We start from the raw sequence: 18,269 nt of genomic DNA, 5'->3' as shown, positions 1-18,269 counted from the left end.
TGTTAGACCACTTTGTAATAAATTACATGTAAGTGTATGATGGCTATAAACATACACAGATTTTCTTGATCGTGGCAACAAGGTAAACTCGACATCGGCACTGGAAATATAATTCACTTGAACCAGAAGTGCACATACACGGGCAAAGCGTACGAAAAGCGTGCGAAGCGGCGGAATACAGCTAGTTATAAATAATAAACATGAATCGCAAAATGTGTTGGTAAGCGCTAATCTCGAGAACGGCTGGACCACTTCGGTTAATTCTTTTTGTAAAATGTCCATTGAAATCCGAGGAAGGTTTTGATGAAGAAAAAGTTAAGAAAATTTACCTGGAATATTTTGGAATTCAGAAAAATTTTAGTTTTTACGTTTCATAATTCAAATTAAACTGGCACTAAACACAGGTGTTGACAGGTATAGTTCGACAAACTTTCCGAAACATCTGTTTATATTTAAATTTTATCAATAATAAGTAAACACTGCTTGATCGGTAGTGTAATGCAGATAGTAAATAAAACATTAATATATAAATTTTACTTCAGTGAATTGTTTTAATTTTCACATTCTTTTATCCTATTTTGAATCGTGCCATCTAGTACTGCGCGGTCATAATTGGTACTCCTCTTACCAATTGCTGTATTTAATAAAGCCTTATCCATAGGTATCTTTCTTGAAATATGTAGTCAACCACATAGTTATCATTCATAAGAGAGGATCGGCTATATTTTTAACAAATTAAAGATCTATTTGCTAGTCCTTGCTAAGGTGTTCGAAAATATCATACTCAACAAAATTTAGTTTATAGTTAGATAGCTGATTACTAACTCCCAGCAAAGGTTTGCGTTTGGTAGGCCTTCATCTACTAATCTTTTACTTTTGCTGACATATATACTCGTATTTGACGTTTTTTGTAGCATCAACATGGCTAAAGAGTTGGATTTTACCAAGACTGAGTCTCCCATTGTATCTTTCTCTGCAAGCTCAAAACTTATAGTATATCTGATCAACTGGTTTGGCTCGTATCTGGAATCCTTCAAGAGCATATAAATCTAGACCTACTCTGTCTATAAAATTCATTGTAACATCAGGTTTCCGGTATAGGTCTCATCCTGGACTCGTTCTATTTAATTTGTACATAGACAACGTTGTGTCTAATCTTCAATGTGAGAACCTTCCCTTCGTTGTTAACTTTATTACAGTCTTTAGTCCAAGATGCGTTACTCCTTAAGACGGACCTAAAGCGGGTTGAAGAGTGGTGCCATGATAATTCCTCTACCTAGACACAAGTGTTTTCATAACTTTTCACGGTAAGATCTCTCCACTGCTCTATAATTAATCTAGGTGGCAATACCTTCTTCAGACATAGTGAAGTGAAAAAATTGGTTTACTCTTACTTCTTTGCTATCATGGGACCCTTAAGTGTTTAACTCCTGCAATAATGCTGTCTGAAACCTTGGTCTAATATGGTGAGTATTTAAACCCTTTACGACCTCTACATGCTGAAGGTCTTGTAGTGTTCTTTGGTTCACCCTCACTTAGACTAGGGTGAACCAAATCGAATCAGCGTTACCTTAGGGAGTTCATTGAGAGAATTCAGACATTGTTTCTGCGACTAGTGGGTCAGCGCTTTGAAAATAAATATCTTGATGATCCAGCTGACTTGGTAGCTTATTTTCTCAACCTATAAACATTGGGGACTAGACGCTACATCCAGGATGTTATCTTCCCGTCTAATGAATGCTGAGATAGACTGAGGTGATATTCTAAATTGGGTCCAACTTCAAGTGCCTAACGGTACCCGCTCTAAAAATCTTTCCATAAGATCCTTAGATGTTTAGGCTACAGCGCCAGGGCAATAACCTTCTAAACCATCACATCTACACACGTATAAGAGTGCACATTCAAGAACAGTTAGTATTATATCCTTAACACCTACTCGTATGCTTCGTCTTACTTACCATTAATAAGATGCGTGTTGTTATATCAGATTATTTACAGAGTCTCCCAGAACTGTATCAATATTTTCAGATATTATTCCTAGACCTAAGAAGAACCAAAATAATATACTAAACCATTTTGTTTGTTGATACTTAACTATTTTAAATTTGAGAACGTCTTGTTTCAAGTTAAAATTTAGTATATACCCTGATGTACGAAAAGCGGAAAATTTAGTATATTCCCTCACGTGACGTGGTGCCCGAAACACTAAGGTCATCCAGGCAGTGGAAGTGGCGTGCCTACTTCAGCCGGAACCCTGACCAGCCCTGCGATCCAAGTGTTTTTACTTTATCTCAACTAGGCTATTTTGCAGCCCCCTTCATTTTTGTCTTATTTTAAAGTTCTTAAGTGTATTTGGTTTCTGATTGTTGAGCTCTTACGTGAGGTGAAGGGGCCGATGAATAATATTTGAAATACCTATAGTTAGAGTACGCTTTATTTTCATTATTTTGAATAAGAATCTTTGCTATAATTTAAGATAGATCGTGGCATTCCAAGGTTTAAATCGGTGATATGATTTGATGTACCTTTCCCCCTATCTTCTGATGTGACAGCTGTTTCTCATAGGTGGACTCATCGCTTTTTTCCTCTCTAAGTCTATCCTATAGTGTCGCTTGAACACCCGAAACCGCATTGTACCGTCGGAGTCGTTTTGAGTAAAACATGGTCTGGAGGCGGTTTTTTTTAACAAAGGTCTCGCCTTTTGTTAGCTCGTTCGTATGAGTGCGGCTCTGAATCTCGTATAATGTATGTTCTGTAGATCCTTAAATCCGAGATTAGTGACTTCCCATCAATCACCCCCCTCTCGATGCCAGTGATTGTTGTAGTGACAAGAGAGAGGTGTCGTAAGTGTTCGTTTCACCGCAGACACCGGTCGATCCCATGAACGGGCTGGAGTTGCTGTCCCTGTGAGCCAGGCACAAAGCTACAACAACTTGATGAGTTGGCGTCAGTTTCCCTTTCTTCCTCATCACTAGTCTCTAAATCAAGCATAAGAAGCCGAGCGGATATGTTTGTGTGTATGCTCTGAAACGTAATAATCCGTACCTTGAACATTTTGTTCCCTCAAGCTTGGATCTCTGCTTGTTTTAATTTTACTATAATTGCAATCTGTATACAATAGAAGTATAAATTTAGGCAGATTAGAGGTTGTTCAGAAGATTTTTGTTAGTTGTTCCCAAAGTACCGTTACTTGTTCTTTAAACAATATGTCTTTAGATACTTGCATATATACTAACTGTGGCTAGTTTGTAATTTATATTTGTTTTTTACAATTATAATTATCATTCGTAATATCAATATTTACTGATTGATCATTTACTTATAAAATGTCTCACTGTAGGAATATAAATAAATAAAAATTAACATAAACACAAATTATATAATGTAACCTCATTATATAGATAACTAGTTTTTTAAAATTCTTTATTACAGTTTTTTTATTTACGAAATATTATATACATACATTTGTCTTTTAATCAAAGTGTAATTGTATAATAGACAGTAGGCAATTGGAAGTAGGAGTAAGCAACTGTTACGAAATCTTAGTTGGCTACATTGACTTTTACTGGTCTCTCTTTAGATAAAAATTGTACCACCAATAGAAATAAACTTGAACAACAACTGTCTATTTTAACTAACCGCCTTTTTACTTGTAGTTTTATATGTCGGGCTATTCGGAATCGTAATCGGGTATCGCGACGTGAACGCGAATTATAAGATTTGGAATATAGGATGTTCAATTCATTTATGTTAAAATCACATCGGTAGAAAATAATTTTATTTGTGTAGTGTTTTAGCCTGAGAAAGGTAAGAATGATTCAACATTCTGCATATGTGTCCATACAATCTTAGATTGGCCTAGCTAAGTTCTGCAAAGATAGAATTTATTCTACATTTAACGTGTAAGTTTCGTATTTTATTTTTGAGCCAATAAAATAAACTGTACATTATTAAAACTGTTATTAGAAACTATGCATACAGTTTGTATTATAAGTTATTCTGTGGTCGTTATAACAGTTTGATTTTCTTTCACTTTACAAGAAATAAACAGACATAAATAATTAGACATACACCAAGTTGTCCTTATCTTTTATCCATGTAAAGACAAGCATTGACAAGCAAGTCAAGGCAATGAATGTTTTTTTTCTGGGATAAAAGACTAAGGATAACGTAATTTATGTCAACATTTCTTGTGAAGGAAGATAAAATTTGGCTAGCTTAACCTTAGGAGCTAGAAATTCTAAATTGAATTCTTAAGACTATAGGTTATTAATTTTATTGTTATAAATGCGAGTCAAACTGCATAGGTCTATAAATGTTTAGGAGGGTAGAGTATGATAAGTGGACCCAGTTTTTATATTGGTTCCTACAATTATTGATACGAACAACAACTATCAATCGATATCAACGCATCTGAAATATTAAATTAAAGTCACATGTTTCAGGTTAATAGAAATAGTTTAAACAATTACCTAATGTAATAAATAATAATGGGACCATAACCACTAATCAAATGGTAAAACTAAGACAGGTGATAGGAAAAATGACATTTAAATAATAAAGAAAATGTAGCAACAAAACAAACATTTTGAAACTGTGAAACACACAGTCAATAATCTTTTAGTGTTATTTTGTATAGTTTTCTAAAGCTTTAGTTAATTATAAAACAAATTGTGTTCAGATTATGACAGTTTAGAAAATGCATGTACAGTTGGTATGCAGGTGATTTAGTTATTGTTCAAATTAATTACTATTGGTTGATTATACTGATGGGTATAATAATTAAATATCCTTATAATAAACTGGGTCCGCTCATCGTAATCTACCCGTTTAGGTATAGGCCTATAAGTAATTTTACTTTTGGCTGCAGTATAATAAACGGCCACCACGACAATCGAATTAATTATTATTATAATTTTTGAAACTATTAAATGTATAAAAACATTTGATGTATAGATATCCATAATTAATAATTGTTAGCTCATTTATTTTACAAAAACTATAATGTTTAATAATAACTTAAAAGTCGATAACGTAATTCGGTTCAAAATTATTGTTTCAAATTAATTCAAAGAAAGTAAAATAATGTGTGCATGGTATTAGAGTTATGCTTGGGGCTGCAAGTACTATGCCGAGTTACTTGTGTTAATGGTGTCACAAGGTGTCAGACACGTTTAAGTATAAAAATAATAAAAAGTGACTAAATGTTAACACTGTTTTTTTACATTTTATAGATATACATAGCTTAGATAGTTGAAGATGTTAAAACAGCTGAACTAAACTGTAATTTTTAATTACACATGGCGTAATTTGGTTTTAGTAGTTATATAGGGGATTATTCATTACTCATAATGAATAATCAAGAGTATTGATGATTCTATTGTAGTATTAGCTGTGTAATATACTGTAGCCTTACTTTTTTTACAGTTCCAAAAACTGATTAATCCCGGTAACGGCAATAGACATTATAATATTGATCAGAATCGGTTTAGTAATAGCAATCGACAGTATAATGTCGATCTGAAATGCAGTTGTTTTGACAGTTGATATAGTACATAATAAATCTACACTACCACCATTATTTATATACAATTTCAAACAGGAAGATTGACTGATTTCAATGGTGAAATTTCGTTTGCTGTTTTGGAAACAGTGATGTCATAAACATTGCCAGAAAGATCAGAAAGTCATTTTAAAAATGAATGATATTGGTATGGTTTATTATTTTGGTTTATAGCTTTGTTTAGGCTCTCATTTAAATGTTGCTAATATGTCATTTGACATATTTGAGAATTTGTTGACCTGTCAGACTCAGACAACCTAGGCTTATTAACACCTAGGTTTCCCTTTATGATTCCTGAAATTTTTTTTTATTTTAGTGTAAGAATATAGGTATGTCCTACCACTTTTCATTAATAAAACAAATTTGAAATCGGTTATTAATTAATTATTTTGTAGTGCATATAATTTTCAAAATTTTTACGTGTTTTAGAAACATTTAGTGTAAGAATTATGTTTTTTGTACATTTTTGAAAAATTTGTACTCATAATCAACTTTTGTACTATTTGTGGATTTTACAATGTACCTATTTAATTTTTTTAAGGGAACCTGGATACCATTATTTATTTTATCTAACTAGATAATATGAATTAATTTACTATTTTAGATTCTAATAGCCTATTTGTTGTAATAACACTTTACAAGGCGCAATCCATCCATAAAAAAAAAAAATAAATAAAAAAAGTGATAGTACAAAATATTGTTTTATTATTTATGCATAATTAATTTCTTTATAATATGATTATCTCAACATTTAACCGAAAACAATAATGTACTACAGTACACATGTAGGTTTATAATATATATATATTTTTTTTTACAACATTTTTAAAATACGGTTGTAAAACAATTAAAAATGGCATGCCAGTTCCAAGGTTAGTAATTTATTTACTCCTTGTTATTTGGGACAGAGTATGATAAGCGGACCCTGTTTTTATATTGATTCTATCATCGATAATTTATATATCGAACAATAGTACTATCGATCGATATCATCGGATAACTATAACCTTAATTTAATCAAACAATAAAATTAAGACAGGTAATGGGATAACTTAAATGAAATTTAAATAATGAAGAAAACGTAACAATAAACCATCTTGAAACTGAGAAAGGCACAGTCTGTTATCTTTTAGTGTTATTTTATAGTTTTCTAAGGTTAATTATATATTTATTTTTAACAAAAGTTATTCATAGAAAAAATTATGTTTAGAATATTGAAATGTGTGTATAGTTGTTAGTTGGTGCAGCTGATTTAGTTATTGTTAACATCAATTGTTATTGGTTAATTATATCTATTGGTATAATTTTTAAATATTGTTTGATAATTTTGATATAAAATACTCGGTTCGCTTACCGTACACTACTTGTTATTTGTCCCTTTTTCAAAAGAATAATGCAAATGTAAAGGGAAATATCTTGTTAAAAAGAAATATTGGCTGAGCATAATAAGTGACTATCATGACAATCGAATCACCAATATTTCTTATTATCTAAAGTACTGAACTAAAAAACAAAATGACAAACCGAATTACATTGTATGTCAAATAAAAAACCTTAGTTCAGCTATCTTTATATGTAAAAAAGTAATAATTAGTATAATGATAAGTTCAAAACTATCTTTTGCCTATGTGTATTTATTAACTTACTTGTGTATAACATTTGCGTCTTATTATTTTGAAAGAAAAACATGTCTGACAGCTTGACATAAATGATGCATGTTCATTTCCATAGTTGTTATGGCCATCACTCAAAAATGACAAAAGTGTTTTTATTTCATTTGAATAAATTTTCTCAAATTTTAAATTTCCTATTAATAACTAACATAGCAAGTTTATATTTAATAAAAATTTCAGTTTCTCAGTTAATAGTTGTTTAATCTTAAATATCTTTATACTATAATTTGTAGGATATTTAAAATTTTTGTCTCTTATAGGTTTCTATTAAAATTTAGACATATTTAGCTTAAAAATTTTAAATGACTGCCATTTAAAAAAAACAATGTTGCACACAATGAAACTTTTAAGAAATATGTAAACTATTAATACCAATATTCATACATTATATTTTGTTATATTAAGTAACTTATGAGATATTAACCTTTTTGTAAAAATCACATATTGATGGACGGAAAATGGAGCGAGTTAAACCATATGTTCACGTGACATTTTTTGTTTGTTTTATTTAACCTTTAGAATAACCTCCAGAGATAAGACTGCCTAAATGCAGGACAGGACACTGTATATTACATTAGGCCTTTATCACAATATTATGCCAAATAAAAACTGAAGAAAACTACAAAACCCACCTTTACTTTAAACCAACTTGAAATACTTTTTAAATTCTAACACAATTTGCTCTAAAAATAACTTCTTTTAAATAAAAATAGATAGTAATGTATGATAATGTATTAACAGTATGATTAACTGTTTTATTTTTGTTTTAGATGTTTGTTGTTATCTTTTCTTCATTATTTAAATGAAATTTTTCTTATCACCTAATTTTATCGTTTGATTAATGGATATAGTTCCTTTATTATTTATGACATCATGTGATTACATTTATACTATTTCTATCAATTTAAAACATATTTTTTTTAGTATTTTAGATATGTAGATATTAATTGATTATTCTGTTTTTGATATATAAAGTGATAAATTGTAATAAGCGATATAAAAACTGGATTCACTTATTCAGTGCATTCTACAGTACAACATAATACAATACACAATATGTAATACATAACATATGTGTAATACAAATATGTAGGCTACAGTAGGCCTGCATATAATAATCATATTGTGTACAATTACAATAGGCTTACTAAAAATCTAACACATTTCATGGTCAAAAAGTATAAATTTAGATGTTAAAAACATAAAACCTACAATATATTGTAAGGCTAAATCCATCATATCATCGTATTCCATGAATTAAATGAGACCTAATGCTATAAAACAGACTAGCCAGTTGCTGATTAATACATTTACTAGCACACATTATCAGAAAATTTACTTATGAAGCTCAAATGGTGTTATAAAATTTACGTTAGTGTATCAATAGAATAATTAGTTGTTTATGACATGTCTATAGCCTATTGTAGCGGCTATATATAGGTGTTTGCAAGATAACAAGTTAAGAAATAATTAACAAATAAGAGGTGTATATATGGTTAACACTGAGCGATCCTGTTCTTACAAGCAGTCTATCAATTGGTCTTTCGTGATGGTTTCAAAGTAACAAACATGCAAATTATTCAGTTTTGTAATTGATTTAGGTTAGGAAAAGGTGGAATTTTATGCTGGTCTAATGCACTATTTTGTTATATTTTTGTTACAAGCACTATTTTTTAATATAGTTGTTAATCTTTTTTTAAATATTCTTAATATAAATTGAATTGAAATATTTTTGCCTTTAAATTGTGTGTTGACGTTGTTGTTTCAGGGTTAAAGGGGAACAGTTGTTAGCAGCAAACTTTTTATAGTCTATACAAAGTTCACATTCTTTGAAAAATATGAAGACTATGGCATTTTTGAAAAGTAAATTTAAAGAACCAATTAATAATACAAGAAGCATCTGGTTTGAAAACATCTCTAGTATTTCGGTAAGTTTTAGAACTTAACAGTCACTTTATGTACATGTAGTGCACATCTTAGAAACCATATTTAAATACCAGGGGTATTTGGAAAGTAAGTTCAATTAAAAGAAACTAGTAAAACAATTTTTTTCAAGTCAGTTTTAATTTTACATGAAAGGGCATACTCTAGACTTTTTCTACATAGTTTCCACCAATGTTCAAACAGTGGTCATAGCGGGTGATCAGCTTTACAATTCCTTCTGAATGGAAACTTCCTGCCAGTGATGGATGATGTTCATGATTTCATAGTATTTTTCAACTCATCTTCGGAACCAAAGCGCTTGCCGCCGAGCTCGTGCTTCATGTGCATGAACAAGTGATAGTTGGACATTGCCAAGTCCGGACTGTATGACAGTTGATCGAACTGTTTTTATGCACTGCAGGTCACTTGGTTTTGTGAATAATGGTGAGCATTTTTTGAGCCTAAACCATAGCTTTTGATAACCTAGGCAGTATGCAATAATTTTGTACAAATCAGTTTGTGAAATTTACCAGATTATCTTTGGCACCAGAAGGATGAGCACTTTGAGCCTCATTGTAGATGTTTGTTCAGCCTTCATTGAACATTCTAACCCATTTTCCCATCATTCCATTTGCTTATCTTGTCTTTACTGTAAATGTCTTTAATTGACAATTATTTCAGCTGGTTTCACATTGTTTGTGTTGAAAAATCAAATTACAGAACTAATCTCATAGTCAGCGGAATCATAGTCGGAGTAATTGTCTAAAACATTATAAACGTCCACAACAATTAGGTAATACTACAAAAATGGCATTAGTTAAGAGCTAGTGAAAAAGAAGACTTACATGCATACGTGGAAGCTACCGCAGTGCTGTGACGGTGGTACAATGAAACTGGACTTACTTTCCAAAATGTACACAGCTTGATTTGTAAAGTTTTAATAAATATCGTGTAAGGAAAGCTCCATTCCTGAGATTAAAAGCTCAAGAGATAACATATATGTATGTGTATTGTGCATAAGATTACCAAAATATGGTTAGGCCTATTGTATAAAATAATATTCAAAACTTTGTTCAAATTTATTTTTATTGTTGCAGCAAATTTACAACTATTACAAAACTCGCATTTGAATGTTGTAAGAAAACATTATTTAAGATTATGCAATTTGGTTACTTTGTCAAATAAAAAATCCTACTAGACATAGTTTACACTTCGATATGGTAGTTTTATCACATGGCTTGGTGTTATTATGGTCTAAAAGAAAAGTTATTTAACCCTTAAAAGCTATTTTTATTGTTATGATTTAATAATAAATACCTTTAAAAATACAACACAAATCAAGTGATATAAACAAAAAATATTTTTTATCAAAGACAAAAAAAATTATAAATTATAGGAGTTTTGAGTGTAGTACACTTAGGATGTACAAGAATACTTTGGCCATCAACTTCCACCCAATCCAATTATTTTTAATTTAAGTTTGGCCTTCCTGCCAGCTTTACTACAGACCAAATGACTCATAAATGTACACTAGATAAAAAAAAGAACAAATAAAAAGAACATTAAAGTTAGGGACGGGAATCTAATCTGCAACTCCAAGTGTGTAACTCCTGTGTCTGAGAATAGTGTCTTAGACAGCACAGTCATCTTGACTTGATGTATTGAATGTGCAAATAGCTCATTTACAATTTTGCAATGCTCTGATTCACAATAAATCGTCTGCAAAGCATGTTGAATTATATGTTACGTGGGTAATATGTTGGGATGATATGAAGCGTCCATCAAATCATCTTGAAGGGTTAATACCTTCCCTACTGATCTATACTGAGTGCTCTTGTCTTGTGTCTGGAGACTACTTTGCACTAGAGCGTCTGCTGCAGTTAACTAGTTAAACTACTGTACAATAACTGTCCGTCTATAATAAATTTAGTTAACATAATTTTTTCATCCAAGTGAATACTATTTGTGGTCATTTATTATATAAAATAACCTAAATAAAGCAAACTTTTTCAAAACTGGATAATCTGTGATAAGGATATTAAAATTTTTCTTTCTATTAACTATTATTATAATGCACTTTATTTGAAAATATAAGGAGACACTCATAAATAATCAGGAGACTAATCTAGATGTTGGAGTTGGGTTCAAGGAAGAGACTTGATAAAAGGACAAACCTACAATGTCTATATGAAAACCAAATTTTAACTCATTTCCCATGCTATGAAATCCCCCCTTCTCCCTTGCAGCCTCATGTCTATCATGGTTATCAATGGTATGGTAGTATACCAGACATGGAACTACCATAAGGATTGAATAACAACCCATCATTAACTACAATATATGATTTAAATCCAAAATGGAAGGTAGGTTGAAACTAATCAATTTTTAATGGGATGACCCATTGGTAATACCTTAAATTATAGGTCTTAATGAACCAAAGTGGTATAAAAAAACCAATTTCTGGCGGCTCTCTGGAAAATGTGTATCCATTTGAGTAAGTGTAAAATTCTACCTTCAGTTGGACGCTATGTTGAATGGTTTAAGCTTAGATCCCTTTAATTCTTTACCATCCTTCTCTATTTATTGAAATCTTCAAACTATCTTTATTCCAACGTCATCTGTCAATTCAATACAACAATAATATAATGTGACAATTTGCAAAAGATGAACAAAATATATCAACAATAATAATAGTACTCCTGCAATATACAATGACATTTCAACAATACACTATTAATAAATATAGACTATTGAAATATTAACGTACAAGAATAAGGATAGACATCACAAAATACAAGGCAAGCATTTGAAACAGCAATAAAAAAATAACAACTGATAAATATTAATAAATTAACAATAAATCATAACAAAGGCATAATTTTGCAATAACTACGAAAACAATAACAAAGTTAACAACAAAATGAGGATTGAGGAAAACAACAACAGTGTTAACAATTAATGGTGGAAAATGGTAATCGGAGCATGAGGTACGTGAATGTGAAAGTGCGTGTGTGATAGTATTTAATGGAGAGTCAGCAGACGATTCCTGAAGGGGGCCACTTTTCACATGGAAGAGGTCCAAGTCCTCGGAGATAGTTTGTCCACTCCTGCATCCTTAGCAGAGGACTGTTCCTCGCGTTGTTTGTCAAAACGACTGGTCTTGCAAAAACATTACATAATCTTGTTCCGGCAAGCACTCTGAATGCGATTCACTATAGAAGGTCGGAGCAGTTCACCTTGGAGTTGACCAAGCGGTGTAAGGACATGATGTCTTGAATAGTCTTGTCTTGAGAGATGACAGATTGAGAAGATTAATATAATGAGTAATATTATAACTTAGCTGTATTAACTTGACGAAGCTTATTGTAATTTGTGTTACTTAATAGCCAATAAAGAATCTGAATCTGAAGACTAGCAGTACCAAGCAAGGGTGTATCGGCTTATCTGAACCCAAGATGGGTACAAACCAGGCGGAGGAAACGATTTTGAACCTTTTCGAGATTAGATTTTAGGTAGGCCTGATGAGGAGCTCAGAAGACACTAAAGTACTCCAGATGAGGTCGGATGTTTTTGAATGATTTATGGAGGCGATGGGTGAGGCCAAGAATACGCAGTTCTCTGGTGCAGAAAGCATGAACTTGATGTTCCCAGTTCAGAGATTTAACAAAAATTACATCTAGATCCCTCACTTCTGATGTACGCATGAGGGTAGCATCACTGATAATTATTCACACTGATAAGGGCTAATATTGCAGTCGAAGGGACATTGAGTTAGTACCACACCATTTCACAATACAATCCAGTCCAGCTTGAAAAAGATCACAGTCACTAGCCGAAGACATTTTCTGATAAAGTTTGATGTCATCAGTTTAAAAGTAAGTACTTACAACGCAGCTGGTTTGTGAAATCATTAATGAAGATGTTGAACAGGTGAGGACCTAATATTGATCATTATGGAACCCTAGATGTGGTTTTGAATGACTAAGAGAGCTTCATTAAAGCGAACTTTTAGTGTCCTACCATGCAAGTAACTTGAGATTCAGTCGAGCAGTCTGCCGGTAATTCTAAATATTTCGAGCTTTCTTAACAACAGGATATGACAGACACGATTGAAAGCCTTAGCAAAATCAAGTTCTATACCATTGACCGCTCAACGAAGGTATCAAATAGGATGTCTGTTTAAAAATATTGCAAGTTTTGTTTTTTACGGATATTATTGATTTTTTTATCAATATAAATTTTGTCCCCTTCAAAGTACTCCCCATTAGATATTATAGACTTGTGCCAACGTTTCTTCTAATCCTTGAAGCACTTCAAAATGTTGTTTTTTTGTGATCTTGTTTAGCTCCTCCTTTGATGCCGTCTTTATCCCTTCAATCATAGCGTAGCTTCGTCCTGTCATGGGCCTCTTCAGTTTCGGGAACAAGAAAAAATCAAGAGAGGGCCAGATCTAGGGAATACGGTGGCTGTGGCATCATTAGTATGTTTATTTCGGCAAAAAAATGCACACAAGTTATGATGTGTGAGCAGGGGTATTATCATGGTACAAAAGCCAATTTTTATTCATCCACCTATCGGGTGTTTCTGGCAGATTGCTTCGTGCAAATTGTGTGTAACTTGCAGATAATATTCCCTTATTGATAATTCTACCCTGTGGCAAGAACTCATGATTCACCACGCCTCTGGAATCGGCTGAACTTTGCGCGCTTTTCTCGGTCTTGGCTCATGCGGCAGCTTCCATTGGGATGATTGAGCTTTGGTTTCTACTCTGCTGTTGTTTGATCGAAATTGAGATAACTTTTTCCTTTTTTTTACATTTGTCTAAGTGTTCACGGAATTCATCGAGGTATTATTTGCGTTCGCTGGTCCTGTCCGCAGGTCCTGTCTTGGGAAATTGTAGCACTGGAGATACTATCGTTCGAAGTTCTTATGAGCATTAAATGTTAAAGGCCTCCCAGAACAAGCTTCATCTTCAACTAACTCTCAGTTCAGTTAAGGGGCATTGGTCCCTTTCTATTCAAAGGCTCTCCCGTTGAGCTGAAGTCTGAGGTCAAGTACCTGGGCGTGATCCTAGATAGGGTTCTAAACTGGGGACCTCATCTAGAAAGGGTCATTGCCAGGGGGAAGTGGTCTCTAATGCAATGCAGACGTGTGATAGGTGGGCCCTGGGGACTGAAGCCGAGGCTCTTGTACTGGCTTTATGTTTCCGTGGTCAGACCTGCACTAATGTACGGAGCTGTCGTATGGTGGCCAAAAACGGAGGCCAAGACGGTGGTAGCTCGTCTGGCGGGTATCCAAAGGATGGCCTGCCTTGCTATCACTGGGGCTTTTCCTAGTGCACCAGGCGCGGCTCTGGACTGTTGTCTTAACCTCGCCCCCCTGGACATTGTCATTCGGGCTATGGCCAGGAGGAGTGCCTACTATCTTCAGCAGATGGGACTCTGGTCGGGCTGCAGTGGTGAGCACTGCAGAATTAGCACTCTGATACAGGAGGATGTTCTGCACATGATCTCTGATCAGATGCCACAAACATTTTCCTTTGACAAACCCTTTAGGAATATTTTACCCTCAAGGGATGATTGGTCAGAGGGAAGGAAACCTCTTCCACCAGCGGAGCTCGAATGGTTCACAGACGGCTCTAAAACAAAAAGCGGCACAGGCGCTGGAATTCTGGGAGTGAGACCATGTAGGGAGCTGGTGGTCCCTATGGGTCCGTATCCGACAGTCTTTCAAGCGGAGGTCACAGCTATTATGGAATGTGATCGTGAGAATCTTCGTCTGCGATACAGGAGCAAGACGATTAATATTTTCACGGACAATCAGGCAGCGCTGATCGCGCTGGATTCTTGCGTGATCAAATCCAAACTGGTTTGGGATTGCTATCAGGCCGTTTCCTCCCTTGCCAGAATCAACAATGTAACTGTTTGTTGGGTTCCTGGTCATGAGGGGATTCTTGAGAACGAAAGAGCTGATGCCCTGGCCAACCAGGGCTCAGCGACAATTATGACGGGCCCTCAACCGTTCTGCGGTGTTCCAAGGTGTGAATCCTCTAGGGTTGTCTCGAAATGGATTCGCGCGGAGCATGGGAGAAGGTGGAGGTTGCATCCAGGTTTGAGAGTGAGTAGAATGGTATTACAGTCACCTTCCTCCAGGGTGGCTTCGGACCTTCTCTCATTAAACAGATCAATGTCTTCCAAGGTCATTGGTCTCATTACGGGGCATGGTCACCTGAGGAAGCATCTTCACAGAGTCGGCATCCTTCAGGAGGATCCGCTCTGTGGAAGGTGTAATGAGCAGGAGGAGACTGCTGTGCACCTGCTCTTTGATTGCCTGCAATAGCAAGAGAGCGGTATGCCATCTTTGGTAGTTTGGACAGGGGTGGTGAATTTTCCAGGAGGACTTGATAGATTGTTTTCGACGGTTTGTTGAACTGCTGAAGTTGTAGACTGGTGGGCCTCATGGTGTGTTTCCGGGGTGCGCAAAAAGCCCTTGAGGCTTAAGTGCATGGCAGTAGGCCGCCCCAAGGGGGAAAAAAAAAAAAAAAAAAAAAAAACAGTTCTCTAAAAATGCTTTATGTTACTGTTAAACTTGGGCTCTTGATAATGAATGTTTAATATTTTTGTAGCTTGAAAAGTCAGAGTCATAGATTCACCCAGCCTAACACAAAATTTAATGGCTCACCAGTGTTTAATGGAAGGTTACAGTGTTTCCAGATCATTCTGCACACACCTGCACGTGCACACGTGTACATACACACATGTATACAATAATTTATCCTTAAACTAAGTTTCTTTGAGCGATAATAGTGAAATCTTTTTCTAAGATCAAAGGTCTAGCATGTGAGGCCTTATGTGATATCAATACATGCAGTGAACCTAACAGATTTATAATAAAATAAAATTTGTAATATTTTAAATATAAATTATTGTTATTTTTGTTATGCAGGATACTTTTGAAGAGTTAGATTTCATACTTCATTGTGTTCAGAACAATTTAATTACAATCAAATCAAAAGGCAATGAAAAAACTGATGAGAATGCAGTTAATGAAGACAAAAATCATGATGGTAAGAATACTTTCTTATTACATAGAATAGACATGTTAGATTTAAAAGAAGAGTGTGTGGTTGTATGATGTTCTTAAAAACTTGTGGATTGTATTTTGTAACTCAACTTAGTTTATAAACAGTTTCTTTACTCACTAGCTTTACTTGTCAGTTTCTATTCAGTTATCGTCACTGGGTCGTAGTCAACACATACAACCAACTTCTTCTTTCATTTTTGTGAATTCAGGAGAAAGAACAATTTTTTTATTGGTGAATTTGTAAAAAGGGTGAAAAATCATTCACAAACAAAAATGTTTTCAGAGTACAAGGCCTGTTTAGAAATTACTGTTTCGGTATAATGCCACTGTAGTGTTACTCTGTTCATGTACACTTATCTTTAGTATATAAATTAAAAACAATTTATTAATCCGATAATTGAGATTTGGTCTGTTATTCAGTTTTTAATGCAAAAATTTTAAGACAAATGAAATCTAACGTAAAATTACAGTGAAAGTGCAAAGAGAGATGGAATGATATGAAACTAGGTTAAGCAGTCCAATAAAATGTATACAAATGTCCATGATGAAACACGAAGTAGAATTCCATCTGTTAATAATGTCTTGGGGAGGAGTGAGAATGTGAAAAATAAAGAGATTATAAAACGTGTAGTAATAGGCTTTTGGGTGAATTTCAACAAGTTATAGCTATTAGTGTTAGATTATAACTGACACTTCTGTATATTAGCATTATCATTGTTCATTTTTATTTAATTCAAAATATTATTTTGTAGTAAGAAGTTGAATGTACCTAATTTATTTTTGAGTTATATACAGTATAGCTTAAACAACGACTTATTACAATCGAGTGGTAAGGGAGCTAAACTCTGAAGACCTCTATACATTTTCTTAATCTTTACATAACTAAATTTTAGTTATTTTTAAGACCTACCAACAGACTCTAAAAATGTTTATAAGAGTCACATAAACATGTTTATACTAAAAAGAAGACTGCTGAAATAGCTATTCTGCTGAGAGGAATAAAGTTATAACATAAGTAACATTTCTAATCAACTTATGTTGTGTGCCAAAATCTGCAGAACGAAGCTTTTAAAAATTGATTGTAAGGATTAAAATATTTTTGTATATAATATAATGACAATATTTTTAGTTTAAACATAATATATAAGATAAAAACTAGATATATTGATGGCCTGTAGAACCCAATTCATTATTAACACACTAATAATAACAGTTAAAACACACTTTTAAATAAGCGTTAGCCCTTTCATACAAGTAATATAATTTATTTTGTAGTATTATTCCATTAGCCCTGTAGCCTGATTGGTATATTTAGGTCTAACATCATATTAGATGTGTGCATTGTTTCGTAGTTCCGGCTTAGTTTATTGTTGCCCCATGTGACATGGAAAGCACGGTGTAGTGCTGCTTGACGGTTTGCTCCATGCTGGTGCGATGACAGCATAAAAAATCACATGTCACAAAATCCACCTCTGATCTCAATACATACCCTCAGGCGACAGAATTAAGTGCACCTGAATGGTGGGAAACCCCTCTACCGAGGCCAACCGGTTGGACCCCCTCTACTGCTCCGTTGAGGATATGGTGAACCAGTCCCGATACTTATTGACCAGAGCCTTGTATCCTGTAACTGCAATAAAGGTGAAAAACATAATGATTTAAGTTAAATCTTATGTGTACAAAATATTATTCGAGCAAGATCGTTAACATTTCATGAGATATTTTTATCTCACATACACACAAGATCTTTACTATACTATATATTTGTTTATAATTTTTGATTTACAAATATTCTTAAAACCACTGTGCTGGTGTTTTAGAAGTGTTCAAGCTTCCCGTTGTAGGAGAGAAGAAGAAGCGAGGCAGACCTATCAAACAATCTACCGCTAGTGTAACAAGGGACTCTGATAGTGGCTTACTTGATGATTCTGTTTCCTCCAGCACGTCCTCTAAAAGCCGAAGAGCTGCAGCTCAGGTAATAAAAAGTGTTATTGTCTTTATTTGTTATTTAGTAAATGAGCTATAAA

At 33.7% G+C, this 18,269-nt stretch overlaps 1 protein-coding gene across 5 annotated transcripts in view; it reads left to right on the top strand.

The window, feature by feature from the left end:
* Positions 1-3,632: 3,632 nt before the first annotated feature.
* The window catches only part of LOC124374424 (inner centromere protein-like), a 71,549-nt gene continuing 56,912 nt past the window's right edge, over positions 3,633-18,269 (top strand). For 2 of the 5 annotated variants that reach the window (XM_046832661.1, XM_046832640.1), the window contains exons 1-4: positions 3,633-3,807; positions 9,005-9,164; positions 16,105-16,225; positions 18,063-18,217. In XM_046832661.1, the coding sequence (XP_046688617.1) occupies positions 9,075-9,164; positions 16,105-16,225; positions 18,063-18,217 (366 nt within the window). In that variant the 5' untranslated portion in view covers positions 3,633-3,807; positions 9,005-9,074. Of the gene's footprint in view, positions 3,903-9,004; positions 9,165-16,104; positions 16,226-18,062; positions 18,218-18,269 lie in introns of all 5 variants that reach the window. The other 3 variants (XM_046832644.1, XM_046832649.1, XM_046832655.1) reach the window with 3 other exon arrangements.

The sequence above is a fragment of the Homalodisca vitripennis genome, chromosome 1, assembly GCF_021130785.1.
Source record: "Homalodisca vitripennis isolate AUS2020 chromosome 1, UT_GWSS_2.1, whole genome shotgun sequence".
Classification (NCBI taxonomy): Eukaryota; Metazoa; Arthropoda; class Insecta; order Hemiptera; family Cicadellidae; genus Homalodisca; species Homalodisca vitripennis.
The sequence above is the reverse complement of the archived record's forward strand: the minus strand, read 5'-3'. Positions and strand labels throughout refer to the sequence as shown.